This window comes from Zootoca vivipara, chromosome Z2 (assembly GCF_965207765.1).
Source record: "Zootoca vivipara chromosome Z2, rZooViv2.hap1.1, whole genome shotgun sequence".
Classification (NCBI taxonomy): domain Eukaryota; kingdom Metazoa; phylum Chordata; class Lepidosauria; order Squamata; family Lacertidae; genus Zootoca; species Zootoca vivipara.
The window spans coordinates 29,523,899-29,545,943 of record NC_142585.1 but is presented as its reverse complement, the minus strand read 5'-3'; the positions used below and the strand labels follow the sequence as shown (position 1 = coordinate 29,545,943).

The 22,045-nt window shown below is 45.0% G+C and overlaps 1 protein-coding gene across 1 annotated transcript; it reads left to right on the top strand.

Moving 5' to 3' along the window:
* Positions 1 to 11,176: 11,176 nt before the first annotated feature.
* On the top strand, positions 11,177 to 17,891 carry LOC118079183 (G protein-coupled receptor 83-like). Its single transcript, XM_035103208.3, has 4 exons — positions 11,177 to 11,621; positions 12,360 to 12,485; positions 15,833 to 15,966; positions 17,297 to 17,891. The coding sequence occupies exons 1-4, from the start codon at positions 11,196 to 11,198 to the stop codon at positions 17,889 to 17,891; spliced, it is 1,281 nt and encodes a 426-aa protein (XP_034959099.2). The 5' UTR covers positions 11,177 to 11,195.
* Positions 17,892 to 22,045: the final 4,154 nt, after the last annotated feature.

Genomic DNA, 22,045 nt, shown 5'->3' with positions numbered 1-22,045 from the left:
GAGTGTGGTGGAGTCTCCTTCTTTGGAGGTCTTTAAGCAGAGGCTTGACAGGCATACGTCAAGAATGCTTTGATGGTGTTTCCTGCTTGGCAGGGGGTTGGACTGGATGGCCCTTGTGGTCTCTTTCAACTCTATGATTCTATGATTCTATGAGTTTTTAATTTAATTTAATTTTTGGCTGAATGTCTCCTTGCTATGTACAAGGCCTGAACTAAGAAAGACAAAACCTCTCTGTTCCTTTCTCTTCATATTACACACTGTCTCTGTTCAGCTTGCTCAGTAAAGTGTTATCTGCACTTTTCTTTCTGGAACTGCATTTGGGTTATTTAAGTGACTTTGCTTACAATATCTGGGTCCAATGTGTTAGTACAGAAGACAGGTACATTGTAATGCTGCAAGATGCAAATTTTTAAAAGGGGGGGCAGGTAATGGCAAAACCAGGTCTAACCTGTCATGGGAGGGCCCTGTGTAGAAGGAGCCCCCTCCCCCAAGGATGCCCAATAACTCTCTGCACCACACATGGGGGGTCTTGGTTGATGCAGCTGCCTTACTGTGAAAGAGAGAGGCCATAGCTGTCAAGTTCTCACTTTTTTTAAGGGAAATTCCCTTATGCTGAATGGGCTTCATCTTGAGAAAAGGGAAAACTTGACAGCTACCGTATGGGAGAGGCATAAGTGGAAAAATAAGTGGGGGTTCTCAACAAAAATAAATAAATCACAGTGGAAACTGCTCCTTGAGGATAAGCAGTTTGAAAACAAGTCCCAGGCAATTAGATTTTGTTTGTGTATAACTTTCAGTTTTAATAATTGTGCAGTGAATAGAGAATGTTATTTCCTTCAGCTGACAAACAATGGCCGGAAGTATTATGTACTGCTGTGCAATCATATGCCTGCCTGCTTTGAAGTAAACTTTGCTATCTTCAATGGGGCTTGTTGCCTTAGGGTAGCTTCATCCAAGAAAATTTCCTGCATGAATTATCATTCCTATGTAAGAAAACCGCTTGTGCACCATAATGCGTGCATTCCTACCTATTTTTCATTGTATTGCATTACAAAATAGATTTCCAGGTACCCAGGAACAGCTATGGGCAAGATTCCTGTATTAAAGGGGGTTGGACTAGATGACCCTCGGGGTCACTTCCAACTCTACAATTCTACGATTCTATTATTCTGTGTATGAGGCTGTAAACACAGTTGCTTTCTTGTTTGTTGCATAGAATCTTACTCTTACTGCCAATTCATGACTGGTTAAAAAAAATGTTACCTGTAGGTATGAGGTTATCAGTTTTATAACACAATTTAAAACAGATTAATTGAGTACAGTATTTTAAAAAAATCTAACTGGGAAAATTCACAGCAGAAACGCACTTCAACAGACAAAAGGGATGATTTACTGAAGCAATTTAATGTCCGAGCTGTCAGTATTTTGCAGGACTGATTCAAGCAGATCGTTTAAAGTAAATAGGCGCTCTTTTGCGCCACGACATGCAAATCTACTTTATTTCTTCTTTGAGAAAAAGCCTTTTGGTTTGGAAACTGACAGGAAAATTCACAGTAAAATGTGGGATGAATGAATGACTAACATGGAGATGCTTAAAGACACCTCAAGTGAATTAGGATGGATGCCAGACAAATTCTCATTGTTATTTAACCATTCCACAAGCAAATCACAATGAATGCTTGATAAAGACCAGATATATTCTAGCCTCTGAGGAAGCTTTGTGCAAGCAAGTCAGAATGAATACCCAACAAATAGCTGGTTTGTAAGGGCTCCTGAAGTAGATTTAACACACAAGCCACATATTTAAGGCAGAAGAAATGTAATCTAGAAATGTACACCTTTTAAATAAGTGGGAGTTTTCGTTCCATTCATTTAATAAAAATGTACCAGGCAAAGCCAATAAGGTGCAGTGATCACTTAAAACATAATTCCTGGTACCCAAATTTTGGGGTTTGTAGTTAAGTGTGAACCCCATGTTTGATGTATCAATTGCTCAGTTTGTGGGGTGCTACAAGACACAAGGTTTTCGCTGTAAAAAACCTAGTAAACTTTGGTACAGGTTTGGAGAGAATCCCAGATTTAGAGGTTCATAGTTAATGGGGCTGATTTTCAGCAATACCGTAGTTAGTTAAACTATAGGCCTAAACACACTCTCTCCCCCCCCCCCGGGTAAGTAAGGAAAACCCATTGAGCTTAGTGGGATTTGGATCTGAGCAACCTTGTGTGAGATTGTACTGTGACATTGCATTTCCTTCTGGTAAGCCATAAAAGCTGACTCTCCAAACATGATTGCTGCCTTTGTGTGCTGTGCTCTTTCTGGGTCTTAACTGAATGTTGGTGAACATTGCCTCCCAATTGTAACAATTTAGGTGGGTGGAAAAGGAAAGCACTGTTCTCCTGGGACTGCAGACTGGAAGGGCAGCTGTGACGACCCCGGTCCCACTCTACCTTACTATCACTGCGACACAGGAATCCAGAGGGGAAAACACCCACCCTCTTCTCCTGCCGCCTCAAAAATAAACCCCTTTTCCTGATGGGTTTCTAAGTAAGGAGAGCCTTCCAGCCTACGTGGCCTGGTACCTTAAGAAACTCTAGGCTGTCCCCCAGGAATAACCTCTTGCCTCCTGTAAAGGGTCTCCCTCAGTTGGATTCCCCCACTGTAGAAGTTTGCCCTAGGCACTCTGGCAACTTCTTGGCACCTCAGGTTACCCTTCTAAGCCTCCTCCGTGTAACTTCAGGACACAAACCACCACCTCCCTGCCTGAGGTGAGTTTGGCCCTCTCTTGAGTCACCACGGCTGTGAGTCCTGGTACCTCGCTGGAAAAATACAAACGGACCTCTTGTTGGCAAAAACAGAGATGAAGTTTTATTGTGTTAAAAACATAAGTGATTCTTTAACGTGTCATTTATTAATTAGCTTTGTTCCAGATGTACAAAATAAACTCAGTCAAACATTTAACTTTAAGTTTTCCTAGCCTCTTAACTGTCTTCATATAAGCCACCACATAACATCACACCACACCTTCCTCCCTCTCCCTCCTAACTGACCAAAACCGACACTCCCTCCTTTCAAACCGGGCACAGTCCCGCCCCCATCAGAGTTCTATGCCAGTCAGGCTGGAGGTGGGTTAACTCTTTGCCAGCCGGGCAGAAATAAACATTTTAAAAGTGCTTCAATTTGTCACATATCTCCCCCACCACAAAGACATTGCGTCGGCTTGCTCTTAATTAACTAGAGCAATGCCAAAGCAATGGGCTTGGGGTCCAAAATACTTCAATGCATTCTATAACATTCATATTACAAAGTCAACTAAATTAACATCTCATAAACTTGTACACAGATAAACCATGTTTGGCATGTGTCAGATTATAACGCCTAAGCACAAATGTTCTGCTAGGGTTATCACCGTTTCATATAATCATTTGCACCATTCTATACCTCTCAAAAATACCTGGATAAGGCGTCCGCTATGATGTTTTCCTTCCCACTTATGTGTTTGACATCAAAAGTGTAATCCTGTAACTGCATGCTCCACCTGACTAACTTACTGTTGTTACCCTTCATTTGGTTTAACCATTTCAGTGGTGAGTGATCGGTATATAGGGTAAACTTTCGGCCCCACAGGTAAGGCTTCAGTTTACCTACGGACCACAAAATCGCTAGGCATTCGAGTTCTATGGTAGAGAGGTGCTTTTCCCTCTCTAACAGCTTCCGGCTGATATATAACACTGGGTGTAAAAAACCTCCTTCTCCCTCCTGTGCCAGCACTGCACCTAAACCAACACCTGAAGCGTCCGTCATTAAATTAAAAGGGCAAAAGAAATCAGGTGCTTTTAAAATGGGCTCTGTCATCAGAGCAGCCTTTAAAAGTTCAAAAGCTTGTTGACACTGTGATGTCCAGATAATCTTGTCCGGGCGGCTTTTCTTCGTACAGTCACTCAACACAGCCGCGTGAGTGCTGAACTGGGGGATAAAACGCCTATAATAACCTATAGCTCCTATAAAGGCACGCACCTGCTTCTTAGTTTTGGGAGCCGGCCAGCTTCTGATGGCTTCCACTTTGTTAGTATCTGGCCTGATCACTCCCCCTCCGAGAACATGGCCTAGGTATTTTACCTGTCTTTTACCCATCTGACACTTAGCCGCTTTTACTGTTAAACCTGCCGCTTTTATCCTCTGGAAGACCACACTTAGGTGCTGTAAGTGATCTCTCCACGATGGGCTAAATACCGCTATGTCGTCAATGTAAGCAAGGGCGAACGTTTGCAGACCCCTTAGCATCCTATCGATGAGTCGCTGGAACGTGGCTGCCGCGTTCTTTAATCCAAAAGGCAACACTTTAAATTCAAACAACCCATCTCTAGTGATGAAAGCGGTTTTGGGCTTGTCTAAGGGATCCATTTCCACTTGCCAGTACCCTTTTGTTAAGTCAAGTGTAGATATATAATTCGCTTTTCCTATGGTCTCAACCAAGTCGTCCACCCGTGGCATGGGGTAAACGTCCGGCACGGTCACCTGGTTCAACTTTCTGAAGTCTACACAGGGACGAAAGGTATTGTCTGGCTTCCTGACCAAGAGCAGGGGCGATGACCAGGGGCTGTAAGAGGGCTCAATCAATCCCAGTGCAAGCATCTCCCTGATCTCTGTAGAGACCAAGTCGGCGTGCTCTCCCGTCACCCTGTAAGGGGGGGTAGCTATGGGTCTTGCTTCCCCCGTATCTATTTTATGAGTTGCTAGGCTGGTCCTCCCTGGGATGTTTGAGAAGATCTGAGCAAACTGAGCAAGGACTAATTTTAACTGCTCCTTTTGCTCTGGGGTCAGACTTTCATCGAATGACACCTCTGCTAGAGTTGTGCCCTTACTTAGCTCTCCCCATCCAGTTAAATGAATTCCTTGGGTCACCTTCCCCTTTACTTGCAACACCAACTTATTTCTGTCAAAATAAGGCTTAAGTAAATTTACATGAAAATTCTTACATCGGTTCCCTTCCCCATCTAACTCTACCAAATAGTTCACCGCCGATATCCTCTCGACCACTTTGAAGGGACCGTCCCACGACATCTCCAACTTCTTTCGACGTCTTGTTCTTAACACGAGCACACTGTCACCGGGCTGGAAAGATCTGTCTCTTGCGTGTGCATCATACCACTGCTTCTGTCGACGCTGTGCCTGCTGCAAGTTGTGAGCAGCTTGCTCCCGTAGCTCTTGAAGGTCGCTCTGCAGCTCCTGTAGATACGTCACAACATCAGGGCTGTCGATCTGCTCCTCCCCCGACCACGCTGCTTTCATCAAGTCTAGGGGTCCTCGTGGCTGTCGTCCAAATAGGAGTTCAAAAGGACTGAACCCTGTGCTCTCCTGCGGCACTTCGCGATAACCAAATAGGAAGTGTTGCAGCCTCTCATCCCAGTCGTTAGGATGATTGATGGAATAGGTTTTTAGCATCCGGCTCAGGGTCGAATTAAATTTCTCCGTCAAGCCATTCGACTGTGGATGATAAGCCGTAGTTTTAACATGCTTAATCCCACAAAGAGTTAAAAGCTCTTCCATGGTCTTGGACGTGAAGGATGTCCCTAAATCTGTTATAATTTCTTTGGGGAATCCCAGCCTTAGGAACACCGACATGAGGGCTTTTGCTACAGTCTTTGAGTCAATGTCCTTTAGAGGTATTGCTTCTGGATAGCGCGTAGCATAATCCACGAGGCATAAAATAAACTTATTCCCCCTTTTTGTAACTCTGGAGATAGGCCCGAGGATGTCCACTCCTACTCTGGAAAAGGGCTCAGTAATTACAGGAATAGACTGTAACAAGCCTCGCGTTTTGTCCGCTCTTTTGCCTGCTTTTTGGCAGATCACACAGGACTTGCAATACGCTTTGATGTCTTTGCCCATACCAGGCCAGTAAAATCTTGCTTGGATTCTATCACTAGTCTTCCTAATGCCTAGATGCGCTGCTGAGGGTGCGTCGTGTGCCATTTGTAGCACTTGCAACCGGTAAGCTCTTGGCAACACTAACTGTTTCTTCCTTTCCCAAACAGCAGCAGTTTTCCTCCTCCTAGAAATTCTATACAGTCTTCCCTCAATGGTGGTAAATAAGCAGGGGTTCTCCACAGTTACTTCTGCAGTAGGACTTTGTGCTTTACCCCACAGCTCTTTTATAGTTTCATCCTCTTTTTGATCACTCAAGAATTGGGCACCGTGCTCCTGGACCACTGGCACGCTAATCAGCCCTTCATCCTCACCAGGCTCTATGGGTGACTCTATAATTGCAGGAGGATTACTCTCAGTGACTTGAGACTGTGACCTAGTTATCACTTGAATACGGTGTTTCTGACTAGCTAGGTCATTCCCTATTAAAAAGGGTACCTCCAATTCATTTAGGATTCCTACTCTCCATTTGCCACAAAATCCTTTGTAGGTAATATCAACTTCAGCTAATGGTACTTCAAAATGTGGGCCCCATATGCCTTTTAAACTATAGGACTGACCCTTGAGGTACTGCTCCTTTGGAACAAATTGGGATTTAACAAGTGAGACTTCTGCTCCTGTGTCCCTCAAACCTAAAAAAGACTGACCATTTAATTCAATTGGCTCCATGTAATCTTGGTTGCACTCCTGCTCAGCCCTCCAGACCTGTAAGACCTTAGAAGTAGTCTCAGCTGGACTGTCTGATTTCTCTGAGCCTTCTGTCTGAGGCGAGCTATTTTCCTGTGACTGCATTACCAGTTTTACTTGTTTAGCTGCAGTAGGTGTAGTTTGCGACTTAACCAGCAGGGGGCACCTGGCACGTACATGGCCCTCACGATTACAGAAAAAACAAGTGATTTTCTTAGACCCTGTCTTGTCAGAAACTGATTCCCTGACAGGAAAATTTTCTTGCCTGTCTTTATTTTCTCTGTTTCTCCATGGATTACCCTTCTGTGAGTGTTTTGGGAATGCTATTTCATTGAAATCTCCTTGTAGTTCGTCTAAGACCTCGGCAACCTGTGCCACAGTTTTCAGTTTTTTATCCCTCAAGAACCAACGTAAATTGCTAGGGATTTGCTTAAAAAATTGTTCTAAACAAATTAATTGTTTTAACTCCTCAAAGTCCTTCACTCCACTCCCTTGAATCCATCTGTCAAGTAATTTATCTAAGCGGCTAGCTAGTTGGGCATAAGTCTCTTTATGTTCCTTTTTTGCCTCACGAAAAGCCTTTCTGCTTTGTTCAGCCGTGAGTCCACATCGAACCCTGACCCTTTGCTTAAATACTTGGTAACTTGACAGCTCTTCTTCCCTCAGGTCAGCATAAATTTCACTTAGTATCCCACAAATTTGAGGTCTTAAATAAAGCATCCAGTTCTCCTCAGGTATTTGAAATTCCACACAAACGCGTTCGAAGGTAAATAGAAACGATTCGACATTATCGTCTTTTCCAAATTTGGGGAACCTTTTTAAATTAATTGCGGTACTATCATTGTTAACTGGGCTACTAGTTAATTCTGTTCGCAAACGTATCTCTTCAAGCTTCATTCTGTCCTGTTCTAATTGAACCCTTAACCTCTCGGACTGCATTCTCTCCTCAGCTTCCATTCTAGCTTTTTCCCTCTCACTTTCAGCTTCAATCCTAGCTCTTTCTCTCTCACTTTCAATTCTAGCTTTTTCCCTCTCACTTTCAGCTTCAATCCTAGCTTTTTCCCTCTCACTTTCAGCTTCAATCCTAGCTCTTTCTCTCTCACTTTCAATTCTAGCTTTTTCCCTCTCACTTTCAGCTTCAATCCTAGCTTTTTCTCTCTCACTTTCAGCTGCTATCTTTTCCCTCTCAGCTTCAATTCGGGCCATCTCAATTCGTAGTTTCATCAGTTCTACCTCAGAACCTGGGCTTCCCTCAGCCCCTTCCGTTCTTTCATCTCCTTTTGCCTCTCTGGGTTTTCTTACGTGAGTCATTTTCCTCACAGGAAAATCCTGACAGACTCAAACCAAACTAGGCGCGTGAGCTTTTAATTTCGATCACGACGCTGCCACCAAAAATGTGACGACCCCGGTCCCACTCTACCTTACTATCACTGCGACACAGGAATCCAGAGGGGAAAACACCCACCCTCTTCTCCTGCCGCCTCAAAAATAAACCCCTTTTCCTGATGGGTTTCTAAGTAAGGAGAGCCTTCCAGCCTACGTGGCCTGGTACCTTAAGAAACTCTAGGCTGTCCCCCAGGAATAACCTCTTGCCTCCTGTAAAGGGTCTCCCTCAGTTGGATTCCCCCACTGTAGAAGTTTGCCCTAGGCACTCTGGCAACTTCTTGGCACCTCAGGTTACCCTTCTAAGCCTCCTCCGTGTAACTTCAGGACACAAACCACCACCTCCCTGCCTGAGGTGAGTTTGGCCCTCTCTTGAGTCACCACGGCTGTGAGTCCTGGTACCTCGCTGGAAAAATACAAACGGACCTCTTGTTGGCAAAAACAGAGATGAAGTTTTATTGTGTTAAAAACATAAGTGATTCTTTAACGTGTCATTTATTAATTAGCTTTGTTCCAGATGTACAAAATAAACTCAGTCAAACATTTAACTTTAAGTTTTCCTAGCCTCTTAACTGTCTTCATATAAGCCACCACATAACATCACACCACACCTTCCTCCCTCTCCCTCCTAACTGACCAAAACCGACACTCCCTCCTTTCAAACCGGGCACAGTCCCGCCCCCATCAGAGTTCTATGCCAGTCAGGCTGGAGGTGGGTTAACTCTTTGCCAGCCGGGCAGAAATAAACATTTTAAAAGTGCTTCAATTTGTCACAGCAGCACTTTCTGAAACTCTGACACTTAAGAGCCTACCGGAGGCTGGTCCTATCCAGTGGGCAGAGAAGGAACAACTGCAGAGAGCTTGCTTTGTGCCTCCCTGTCAGGAAGAGCACTTTAAAAAATATTATATCCAGGGCTTTTTTTCCAGCCGGAACTCACTGGAACTTAGTTCTGGCACCTCTCAGGTGGGCACCATTGCCATTCTTAAAGAATAAGGGATGCATTCATGGTGAGTTCTGCTTTTTTAATAGAAAAATAGCACTGGTTGTACCTGAGAACTGGTGTCTGAGTTGGCTTTTTTCCATCTCCAGTCCAACCTCTTTTCCTTTTGTGTTGTGTTGTGTCTTTTAGATTGTAAACCTGATGGGCAGGGACTAGCTTACTACAAATTGATGAAAGCTGCTTCAGAGGGCAGAAAATTAATGAATGAATAGTATATAAACAACTTTTGAAGGATTGTTTTGTTCTCCCTTTAGCATGCTGGATTATAAGTACTGTACTCTGGTAGACAAAGGGGAGCACAGGTAGTACTTTAAAAAAATAGGTTTGTTTCTCTGTGATAGCACTACAGTAGGATTGCATCTTACACATTTTTAATATGTAAATTTCAAGCTTGTGTGGTCCAAGTCTGGCCGGTTGAAATTGAGCAAATTAAATGTATGCAAGGTTTTCCTGGCACAAAAAGAACTTTTGAGCTCTCTGCCAGGGGTGGTACTGGGAGATCTCATGGGGACTTGGATGGCTCCATGATATCTTGTGAGAACATATCAGAACTGGGGGGCCCAAAATTGATGGGCATTATCATTCAAATGGTGTGCATGCACTGCATCTTGTGATCAATTATGTGGGGCAGAGCTTAAGGTAAAGGTAAAGGTAAAGGGACCCCTGACCAATAGGTCCAGTCATGACCGACTCTGGGGTTGCGCGCTCATCTCGCATTATTGGCCAAGGGAGCCGGCGTATAGCTTCCAGGTCATGTGGCCAGCATGACAAAGCCGCTTCTGGCAAACCAGAGCAGCACATGGAAATGCCGTTTACCTTCCCGCTGTAGCAGTTCCTATTTATCTACTTGCATTTTGACGTGCTTCCGAACTGCTAGGTTGGCAGGAGCTGGGACCAAGCAACGGGAGCTCACCCCGTCTCAGGGATTCGAACCGCCGACCTTCTGATCAGCAAGCCCTAGGCTCAGTGGTTTAACCACAGCGCCACCTGGGTCCCTGTGTGGGGCAGAGCTTTATTCAAGTTGGCACCCCTGAAACCATGACAACTGTCTGAACAACCCTAACCACAGAGTTTCAGAAAGGGGAGTGGGGGGGTGCTTACTTTATAGACCTTTGCTTCAGAACTAGGTTGCCTGTTTGCTCTGAGCTAGTAATGTTGACTGTTGGGAGGAACATGTTCTGGAAATTGTCATTTTATTTTCACAATCTAGTCACCAGAGCTCTTAGTTATCAAACCTTGCTCATTTTGTACGTACAGAGTTACAATCATGGCTCAACTGGTCACCTGGCTGCCTGCTGTTTGGAAAATGCAAATGAAAGCAAAAGACTAAATAACCCTTCATTTTATACTGTACTGAAGAAGAACACTGAATGCAGGAAGAAAAGAAAACAGAGGTGAACTTATGGTGTCCGAAGCCAGCTTGTTCTCAGTTTAGGACACTGTTCCAAGCTCATCTGTGAATATGTCAAGAGACCTGTTATCAAGGCAATTTGCGTAGTCGCTTTCTATTGTACAGAAAAGAAACACTCAAATCTATCAGCATAATGTTAATGTTTTCTCCTGATATCATTCACAGGTTCTGCAGGACAATCCAGCTGGGAAGAGAATTATAAGGGAGGAAAAAATACACATTTTAGAAGAATTGTGCTCCAAAAAAATTGACAGTGCAAATACGGTAGGAGGTAAAGTGCTTTTTAAAAAGGAGGGGGGCGGGGAGAGAACAAAACACTGTAGGGCACTCTCAGAAGTTGGAAGATTGAATGCCTCAATAACGGGTAGCACAAAATGATCCAAGATGACCAATTAAAGCGGCACACCCGATCTTTCTCCATGATTTGTGTGTGCTCTGCCATATGCCATTTTGCTTTATTTTGTGTACATATGTGCTGCCCTTCAGCATGCAAAAGAAAAACGAGCACACCAGATTCTCCCAGCTCCACTTTTACTGTCCACATTTTTTGTCAAATGACCCACTAGTGCCTTTCTGACAGTGTGCTACAAAACATATTTAATGCACCTCAAGACTTCTTTCTACTTGGATATTTAAATGCTACCTTTGTCCTGACAGCTGCTCCCAACTTGAGTTGGCTAAAAAGCTTCTCTCTCTCTCTCTCTCTCTCTCTCTCTCTCTCTCTCTCTCTCTCCTATTTAGTCCCACCTGCTGGAACAAACACGTTCTGCTAACTTAGCCTGTCTCCATGCAAGGCTCCAGCTGGCTGGAAGATGACCTCTCTCACATGCTCCTCTTCCCTCTATCCCATTCCCCTCACTTCCCATGTCCTCCTCAGGAGTCCAAATGCAATTTTTCTCTGGCCAAGTTTATGTTATTCTACCAAGCCAAGAATGGTACACCTTTCAACTGGACAGAGAGCCAGATCATTGAGTGGGAGAAGTTTGCTGAGCTGGCTAAATACGAGCCAGAGTCACAGAAGCCCACCATGAAAGCTCTCCTCATTGTGGCCTACACAATCATCATCATCATATCTCTCTTCGGTAACTTGCTGGTATGCCATGTGGTGATGAAGAAGAGGAGGAGGAGGATGCATTCGGCCACCAGCCTCTTCATTGCCAACCTGGCCATGTCTGATATCATGATCACCTTGCTCAACACACCTTTCACTTTGGTAAGTCCTTCGCCAAACTGCCATGCCCCCAAACCAGAAATGGAGGAGGTCTCTGCCTGGATTAAGTCATTGCCTTGCATTTGCATTTGATGTGCTGGGCAGACAGCCAGGGCCTTGTTCACACCATACATTTAAAGCACTGTGATCCCACTTTAAATGTTCATGGGAGATCTGGAGGAGGCCAGCAAATCCATCTGCCCACCCCTGCCTGGCCAAACTGCTGACCTTGAGGCTCTTATTTCATTCAATTGGAAATAGTAGTTTAGTGATTTTGCTTGTTTGCCTTATGATAGAATTGTTTGGTTATTTATTGGTCCTGTTTATATGATTTTGTAATTTTGGTGCATATTTTTCTATGTTTATTTTTATAAACTTTGTTCCCCTTTCTGAGATTGAAAACATTCAATGACAAGTGGACTATAAATACTGTAATCTTATAAAATAAATAAATAAATGGCTCTCCCCCCCCCAATTATTCTGGGAGCTGTAGTTTGTTAAAGGTGCTGAGAGTTGTTAGGAGGGTTCTATTCCACTCCCATTGCCACCTGGCAAGCAAACAGTCAGCTCAAGTAAAAAAATTGATGGAAGTCCCTATTTTAATCTTTGTGAACTTTCACCAATGGACAGAGGCCCCATGTGCCCATGGAAACCCCATGTGCTTGACTGTACCAAGTGATTCCTAGTTGTTAGCCACAAATTTCCTGCTGGCCCCATTATTCTTGCCAGTCTCTTCCGCAGGTTCGGTTCGTGAACAGCACATGGGTCTTTGGGGAAAGCATGTGCCATGTCAGCCGCTTTGCGCAGTATTGCTCTCTCCACGTCTCCACTCTGACCCTGACAGCTATAGCCCTGGACCGGCATCAGGTATGAAACTCGACTCCATCCCCCACCTCCCCCTGTAAAAGGTATCCTGAAACCAGGGGTGCCAACTTGAATAAAATATGGGGGGGGAGGTATAATTGATCCCTGTCAATTATCCCTGTCCTGCATAATAGATCACAAGATGTAGCACATGGACACCATTTGAATGGCAATGCTCATCAACTTTGGGAACCCTGGCCCCCTCAAATAATTTATTGGGGGATGGCTGAAGGGACCTTGGCCCCTAGAGGTTGGCTCCTATGCCTGAAACTAATGCTATTTTGCCTTTAGTCTTGACAACACAAAGTTGTGGAGTGGGAGAAAGGGTCCCCTAAGGACACAAGGAAATTTAAATTGCCCACCATACAGCCAGTTTATGTATGTACTTGGGAGCATAAGCAGCTGCTTAAACGAAGTCAGGACATTGGTCTGTCTAGTTCAGTACTGTCTACACTGACTGCCTATGGCTTCCCAGGGTTTCAGACAGGAATCTCTCCCGGCACTAAGTGGAGATGCCATTGGAGATTATACCTGGGACCTCCCTGCATGCAAAGCAGGCGTTCTATCATTGAGCTATGGCCCTTTCCCATAATGGTCAGAGAAGGGTACTGCAGCGCATCCATCCAATTTGATCAGGTGAAAAACAGCCTAAGCAGTGGTTAGTCTGCGCACGTTCAATTATTGCGCCACCACTGACATGTGGCTCATTTGGACCTGGGAGAGGGCGGGGCGTAACAGGACATGATGGGATGGGCTTATGCGTGCTCTGCCAACACGCATGAATGCCCAGAACGCACTCCCCGTGCAAAATGGGGGTTGCCTGTATTACAGAGAAAATCCTTTTTATGCCAACAGCCACTAATCAGAAATGTGCATAGAGGATGGTTCGGCTTCCTAATGGTTTTGAACTACCATTACGAAAGAACTAGTCAATTCAGACCAGTTTGTAATTATAGGAAAGAAAGGATTAAATTAAATGAAACCAAGGATATTGTTTCCATGCAGTGTTCTTAGCTCTAGATGGCACTCTTGGTCTATATTAGAATAAAGAGGTTCAGCTCTCACACATACTCATGTACAATAACTGACCGTTGTTTTGCACTTCTTGATAAATGTCCTGCAGCAAAATTACATGGTTTATCAAGCCTCTGATAGATTGCTTACATGGGCTGCACGATGATTAAGGACTCATGGAGTTGGAAAGGACCTACTGTAGGAGATCACCAACTCCATCTCCCTCCCCCATCAGTGCAGAATCTGCAATGCAGGATGATAGGGTGATAGGGGTTTTGTCATATAGTGGGTTTTCCTTAACTCCTGGAGAATATACTCACAGAAAGATGAAACAGTTTTTTTAAAAAAAATTGGAACTAAAGGTTGGAGCAGGCATCCCCAAAATGTGGCCCTCCAGATTTTTTTGGCCTACAACTCCCATGATCCCTAGCTAAGAGGACCAGTGGTCAGGGATGATGGGAATTGTAGTCCAAAACATCTGGAGCACCGAAGTTTGGGGGTGCCTGGGTTGGAGTGTGTCTTAGGAGCTTCTTTCATTAACCGAGATACTGTGTTCATCAGTAAACTAACAATGTGTATTATAATATCAGCTCAGTATGGACAATGATTAATAGAACATTGTGACACCAAAAGAAGGTAGAAAGAAATTGCAGGCTTAGGAAGTGCATGCTGAAATATTCTCCTGAGTGTTCAGAGAAAGTGTTCTATTATTATTGAGGCCATCTCCCTAATAAGTCAAGCCTTGGCAGCATTAAAAGCACCGGATTGTCATGTGCTGGTAGCACTGAGGTAAGCTTTGCAGATTGTCTGCAGCAGGGTTGGCTGCCTTTCTTCAGCCTAATATTAGCCACTCCTCTGAGAGTAACATGGCTTTTGCTACACCACACAAACCCACACAGGCAGACCACTAGAAACACAGCACTCCCTTTTATGTGCTGAGCAACACCTGGAAACCACGGACTCGCAAGTAACTCTGCTGCCTTTCTTGTCTGTGCATCTCCCATGGATTGCAAACTGCACTCAACAGCTTTCAATTAGCAAGAAGCTGATAATGGTGGTTGCTTATGCCAATATTCTTGCATGATCACCCAGCTCCCTCCCCTCTCCAGTTTATGTCTAATGCAGTAAGAAGAGGCAGGACTTCAGAACTCAAAGCACTGTCTCTGATTCAAGACTTGCACCAGCATGATAATGAAGGCCAAGAGCCTCCATTGTCAAGGCTGATTGGATGAGTGGGATTGGATTGCATCTCCCATGGCTGCCTGCACTGGTCACAGAGATGTGGGTTAAATCTCTCCAACCACATAAGTGCAGTGGTGGGGTTAAACAGCGCCACACTCTGCTTGGTAGTGGGAGGTTTTTTAAAAAACATCCACACTATATATTTAAAGCAATATCACGACCATTTAAACCAGTGGTTCCCAAAGTGGGCAGTACTGCCCCCTAGAGGGCAGTGGGAGTACCTAGGGGACGCTAAGAGGCAAGGGGGCAGTAGTGGTTGTTGGAGGTGCAAATGACTTTTGGACTTTGAGAAGCTGGTACCACTGGATCTAAATCCACTTAGATGCAGCCATGGTCGCCAACTTAGAACTGTAGACTTGGAAGGGACGCTGGGGATCATCTAGTCCAACCCACTGCAATGCAGGAATATGCAGGTGTTCCGTTTGGAGATCAAACCTGCAGTCTTGGTGTTATCAGCACCACGCTACCAATTGAAGTATCCACATCAGCTTTGTTGAATTAATTAAACTAGTTTTAATTGGCTTTTGAAAAAATGTGCAATTAATTGGTACTGTTTTGATTTTTATGCTGTTCATATCTTCCTTAGTGGGTTGTGCAAACCACTATTCTGAAAAATGCCCTTTGTAGGGTAGAGTAGGGAGCACTGGGCATGAGTTTATGGAAAGAAGGGGTGGCCCCAAAAAAGGTTTGGGAGCCACTGCTTTTGGCAGTCATGGTTTCCCCCAAGAATCGTGGGAAGTTGTTTGTCAAGGGTCAGCAGTTGTTAGGAGGTCCCTTTATTCCTGTTGCAAAGTTGCAATCCCCAGAGTTCCCTGGGAAAACAGACTGGTTGTTAACTGCTTTGGGAAATGTAGTTGGGGGGGGGTCTCCAAACAACTGTGAGAACCCTTAACAAACTACAGGTCCCAGCATTCTTTGGGGGAAGCTGTGGCCGTTTAAAATGGGGTCACAGTGCTTTAAATGCATGGTGCAGGTGGTGCCCAACATGGCAACTAAATTTATGGGGAGCTTTATATGGGTATGGATATGGCCTGTACTTTACCCACCCCTGCTCTGAAGAGATGAGAATCACTGTGAGGCATCCTTTCTTCCAGGTCATCCTCAACCCACTCAAGCCAAGGATGTCACTGACCAAAGGAGCACTGGCCATTTCCAGCATCTGGATGATGGCAGCCTGCTTTTCGTTACCCCATGCTATCTACCAAAAGCTCTTCAAGTATAATTATAGGTGAGTCTTTTAAACTGCCCTTTTCTTTTCTCACTTGTCGAACTATGGGTTACTTTTACAAATATAAAAAAGCAAGCTTCACCTCCTACCAAAGATGGCAACAGGAGCAGATTTCCTACATTGGCAGGAGGCTGGACTAGGCAACTTCCATTCTGTAGGTGGAATACAGGAAGATGTGTTATACCAAGTCAGGCCATTCACCCACCTAGCTGAATACTGCCTACACCAGTGATTCCCAAAGTACGTGGTAATGTCCCCTGGGAGGTGGGGAGTTGCTAAGAGGCAAAGGGGCAGCAGGGGGCTCTGGAGGTGGGCCCCTCGTGAGTGTGTTGAACGCTTATTTACAATTAGTCAGACTCCAGCCTAAAACAGCACACCTTCCTCACTTCATATTTTAAGTGTTACTGCTTTTACGGCTTTCAAAGCCATTTCCTTTGGTGATTTGCATTTATTATTCTGAAAGTCACAAGGCAGCCAATAACATTAACACTGAGGGCCCCATCACACCTAGTTGCAGCTCTTGCAACCCAGCTCATTCTTTTGGGGTGCTGATGAGGACACTTGAATGGGCAGCTAAGGTCACCATCTTAAAAAGAAAAGGTCTGACCAGTTTAGCAACTTCCTCCTCTATTAGATTCCAACCTTCACTGGGCACAGTGAATGGGAAGGGACTTACCAAACCCACAACAGTATGTTGCTGTGCTACACAACTCCCATTGTCCCCAACTATGGACTGTGTTGTGTGGGGCTGATTGGAGCTTGGTATGACACCTGGAGGGCACCAACTCAGCCACCCCTTTCTTGAGATTAGCCCCCTACTCTTTTTAATTCGAGTAGCCAATATTCATCTGGCAAGGAACAACAGAATGGGAGCAGTAGTTCTGGGGAATCTATTGTCATTCCATTCTCACTTCCCACTTTGGGACAACAACGAGTTTGGATGGAACTTCCCTTTGCAGCATAGCGTCACTGCAGTTCAGGAGGCTGAAAACAGGATATTAAAGATGTGAATTAAGCCATGGAAAAAAGTATGCAGTGACAATATCTGTAGGACAAGAATGGATGAGAAGAGAGGTGAAATGGGAAGAAGGATCTCAGCGTAGTTTGAGTTTGCATATGGCGCACAGACACAGTTTAATTTCAATGGGACCAAGCAGTGATTCAAAACGCAGGGTTTGGCAGAAACATGGGGGGGATTGGGGAGATGAGGCACAAGAAGTTCTGCAAGGGCCCTGGCGGAGGTCAGGTGTCAGGAGGTGTTAAGCTACATAAAAATTTCCAAAGTTTTCTTGACTATGTATCCAGAATAAATGTTTATTTGTTTTCAAAGGGAAACTACTATTCGTAGCTTGTGCCTCCCAGATTTTCCTGAGCCAGCAGAGGTGGTGCAGAAATATGTGGACCTTTCCACTTTCCTTCTCCTTTACCTCTTGCCCCTCCTCATCATTTCCGTCACTTACACACGGCTGGCTAAGAAGCTCTGGCTGCGCAATGCCGTGGGGGATGTCACCACACAGCAGTACATCGTCCATCACAACAACAAGAAGAGAAGCATCAAAATGCTCATGCTGGTGGTGGTGGTTTTTGCTGTCTGTTGGTTCCCGCTCAACTGCTATGTGCTGCTCATCTCCACCATGAACATCAGAACCAAAAACTCCCTCTATTTTGTCCTTCATTGGTTTGCCATGAGCAGCACTTGCTACAATCCTTTCATCTACTGCTGGCTGAATGACAGCTTCCGTACTGAGCTCAAGTCCTTGTTCGCCATGTGCCTGAAGGTGCAGCAGACGAGAGAGAACCTCATTCCAGGGGCAACCTTTCCGTATCAGGAGGCATGGATGCAGCAAATCAAATGCAAGCAAAGGTTTTCTTTACAGAGCATCCGCTCAACCACAAACGTGCAGACTTTCAAAACGGATTTGTGAGCTGGGCCCGAGCAAGGTGAGTTGACAAAACGTTTGGCAATCTTCTCTATGTAAAATATCTCATTCAGATGATGGCAGGTTTAATACAGGACTGTTCATTTGGTGAAACAGACCTAACACTGGGTTTCTCACACCTTCCTAGTCTGTTTTTGTTACTAGTATCATACATAACACTTATGAATTATTCCAGAAAGAAAAACAATTCAATTGCCTCCATAACCATTGCCTCAGTCAGTTCCTACTTTCCAGCCTCCAAAGCAGTGGCTCTATACTTTTGGGTCACCAACCCCTTGGTTCCGGGTGTCGCCTACCATGCCCTATAAAAAGCATTATTCAGAACACCAGTCTTCACAACCCACTGAGGAAGGTAGGAGCACCATAAAATTCAAAACTGTAACAATTAATTGCACATTTATTCAAAATGCAATTAAAACTATTTAGTTTAATTAATTCAACAAAACTGATGGACTTGATCCAGTGGTACCAGCTTTCCAAAGCCTGATAGTCATTTGCACCTCCAACAACTACTACTGCCCCCTGCCTCTTAGCGCCCCCTAAGTAACCCACCACCCTCTAGGGGGCAGTACCACCCACTTTGGGAACCACTGGTTTAAAGTGTCATGATAAAGGTAAAGGTAAAGGGGCCCCTGACCATCAGGTCCAGTCGTGTCCGACTCTGGGGTTGCGGCGCTCATCTCGCTCTATAGGCCGAGGGAGCCGGCGTTTGTCCGCAGACAGCTTCCGGGTCATGTGGCCAGCATGACAAAGCTGCTTCTGGCGAACCAGAGCAGCACACGGAAACGCCGTTTACCTTCCCGCCAGAGCGGTCCCTATTTATCTACTTGCACTTTGATGTGCTTTCGAACTGCTAGGTGGGCAGGAGCTGGGACCGAGCAACAGGAGCTCACCCCGTCGCAGGGATTCGAACCGCTGACCTTATGATCAGCAAGCCCTAGACTCTGTGCTTTAACCCACAGCGCCACCTGGATCCCCCACCACCCACCACCCTCTAGGGGACAGTACCACCCACTTTGGGAACCACTGGTTTAAAGTGTCATGATACCGCTTTAAATATATACCGTATTTACTCGAATGTAATACGCTCATTTTTTTGCCAAATAACATTGCAAAAATTAGAGTGTGCATTAGATTTGATTGCACCAGCAAATACCGTATTTTTTCGTGTATAAGACGATGCTTTTTGCTTTTTTTAAAAAAAGGCAAAAATTGGGTGTCATCTTATCCTTGGATAGTGAATGCAGAGGGGGAATGTGCAATTAATGGCAGTAGTAAGCAGAAGATTGGCAGTGGCAATTGGGCGGGTGATTGGTGGCTGCAGCAAGGCCTGCTGGCGATTGGCTGTGGCTGCAGCAATTCAGCCGCTGCAGCAAGGGGGCGGGTGGGCTGTTGGTGGCAGCGAGCAGGCAGACAATTGGCGGCTGTGGTGAGGTGTGCGATTGGCAGTGGCTGTGGCAAGTGATCAGCAGTGGCGGGCTCCCCCAGACCCAAAAAAGCTAAACTTAATTTTTACATTTTGGGTTAAAAAAAATAGGGGTCGTCTTATACATGGGGGTGTCTTATACATGGAAAAATACAGTACATTTTTGGTTTTGAAAATTGAGGTACGAGTTAGATTTGATGTCACGTAAATATGGTAGTGGGTGGGTGGGTGTTTTTTAACAAACAAGCAAACAAACTCCCACTACCAAGCAGCAGGTGGCGGTGTTTAACCAAGTCATTGCACTTTTGTTGTTGGAAATACTTAACTCTCATCTTCTCAGAACAATGGGAGATGCAATCCAGTCCTGCTCATCCAATTAGAAAATAATAACACATTAAAATTAAAAACAGTAAGAGTTAAGTAACACAATAAAAGTTAAAAGCAATAGCAAATAATTATACATAATCCAATTAAAACTATTTGGCTTCATTAATTCAACAAAGTTGATAAACTTGATTTACTGATACCAGCTTTTCAAAGACTGATAGCAATTTACACCTCCAGCACCACCCCCTTGCATGTTAAGCGTTCCCAAGGTAATTCCATTGCCCCCCCCCCCGTGGGCACCACCACCCACTTTGGGAAGCATTGTTCCAAAGGATTTGAGGTTCACCGTTCATAGAATTTTAGAACTCTATGTAGATTTGGAAGCGACCCTAAGTATTGTATATTCTACTCCAACCCTCTGCAATGCAGGAATCTCAACTACAGCATCTGTTATGTATTGGTTTAAATTGTGTACATGAATCTCACTGTTAAGTTCTGTAACTACCTTTCCTGCTCCAGGAGGTTTCAAACGGGTGTAGTGACTGTTGCTATCGGTTAACTTGTTAGTACAATTTGGATCCTTACTACTGTATGATTCGGTCCCGCCAAAATCTAAATGTATCCTTTCCCCAACTCCTGTTCCTGAGAGTATAAAAGAAGCTCGTCCTTTCCCTCCCCCCCCGTTAAGTTTCTACTGCAATAAAGATTGTTTTTGTTAGACTTGACTCCTAGCATATCCTTGCTAGCATGCTGAATCACTACACAGAGCTGATCACACAAGAGCTGACATCTGCACCCACGACTTAACAGCATCGATGACCAATGGCCATCCAACCCCTGCTTAAAAATCTCCAAAGAAGGAGAGTCCACCCCCACCCCCCTTGAGGGACTCTGCTCCACTGTCAGAAACTCTTATTGTCATAAAGTTCTTCCTTGAATGTATTGGTTTGGGTCCTGCCCTCCAGAGCAGGACAAAACAAGCATGCTCCATCTTCCATCTTCCTTATATGCAGGGCCGTCCTAAGCATATCCAGCGCCATGGTTCAAAGATCCCTCTGGCGACCTTTCCCCAAGTCTCTGTGGGGATCACTGCCCTCCCGCGGAGGCTTGGGAAGGAAGCTGCACACCCGCCAGCCCATATAGTTGGCGGGGCACAGCTTCCATCCTAAGCCTCTGCAGGGATCACTCTCTTCCCACGAAGGTTTGGGAGGCAAGCTGCATGCCCGCCAGCCATATGGTTGATAGGGTACAGATGGTGGGCGTGCAGGGAAAGGGGAGGCCACAGGCAAGGCCGTGCAGCTCCCCCACTCACTGGGGCGCCCCTGAGAGGCCAGCGCCCTGGCACAACATGCCAGCAAGCTCAATAGGAAAGACAGCTCTGCTTACATGCATGAAGATAATAATAATAATTAATAATTTTTTATTATTGTAGTTTTCCCTCAGGTCCTTGGCAGTTGTTTTTAGGAGGGAACTTTGAATTATGTTTGATACATTGTTTGAGCCAGCCTCTATAAAAGCAGGCTGGCTCAGCAGTTCAGGTCAGTTCTGTTCTGGCTTCTGAATAAAGAGCTTCTTGAAGAATTGCTGTGTTGTCTACCCACTATTTAATAAATAATTTATTATTATTTATACCCCGCCCATCTGGGTGGGTTTCCCCAGCCACTCTGGGCAGCTTCCAACAAAAAAATAAAATAAAATGGTCTGTTAAACATTAAAAGCTTCCCTAAACAGGGCTGCCTTCAGATGTCTTCTAAAAGTCTGGTAGTTGTTGTTCTCTGACATCAGATGGGAGGGCGTTCCACTGAGAAGGCCCGAGAAGATGGCTGTCATCCTCTTTGTCTCCCCTTCCCCAGACTAAACATACCCAACTCCCTCAACCATTCCTCATAGGCTTACTGTAGTTTCCTGACCCTTGATCATCTTGGTCGTCCTTCTCTGTACACATCCCCTGCTTGTCAATATTCTTCTTAAACTATGGTGCCCAGATGGCTTCAGCAGCTCCCTTGCCCTTCATGTCTCTTGGTCCTACATACACTGTGAGATACCGGTAGCACTCTGGGCCTCCCCATCAAAATGCCCTCCCAAACGCCCCAGTTTACAAGTCCTGGTCACGAGCTCATTAGACCTGCTCCTAGCAGCTAACTCCTCCCACAACTCTCTTCCTCCTCATAGTGTGGAGGTACAGTGTCAGCACCTGGAATAGATACTTTGTGGTGAAGGGAGGGCAATACTAATAATAATAGTAAGCTGCCTTATCCAAAGTCAGCCCCACCTGGGACCTTATGCAACCAAAGCAGATGCTCTGCTACTAAGCTATAGCCCGATTCCCCTACAGTATGGATGCTTCAGCCCATATAGGGGAAATACTAACAAATCTGGTACAATA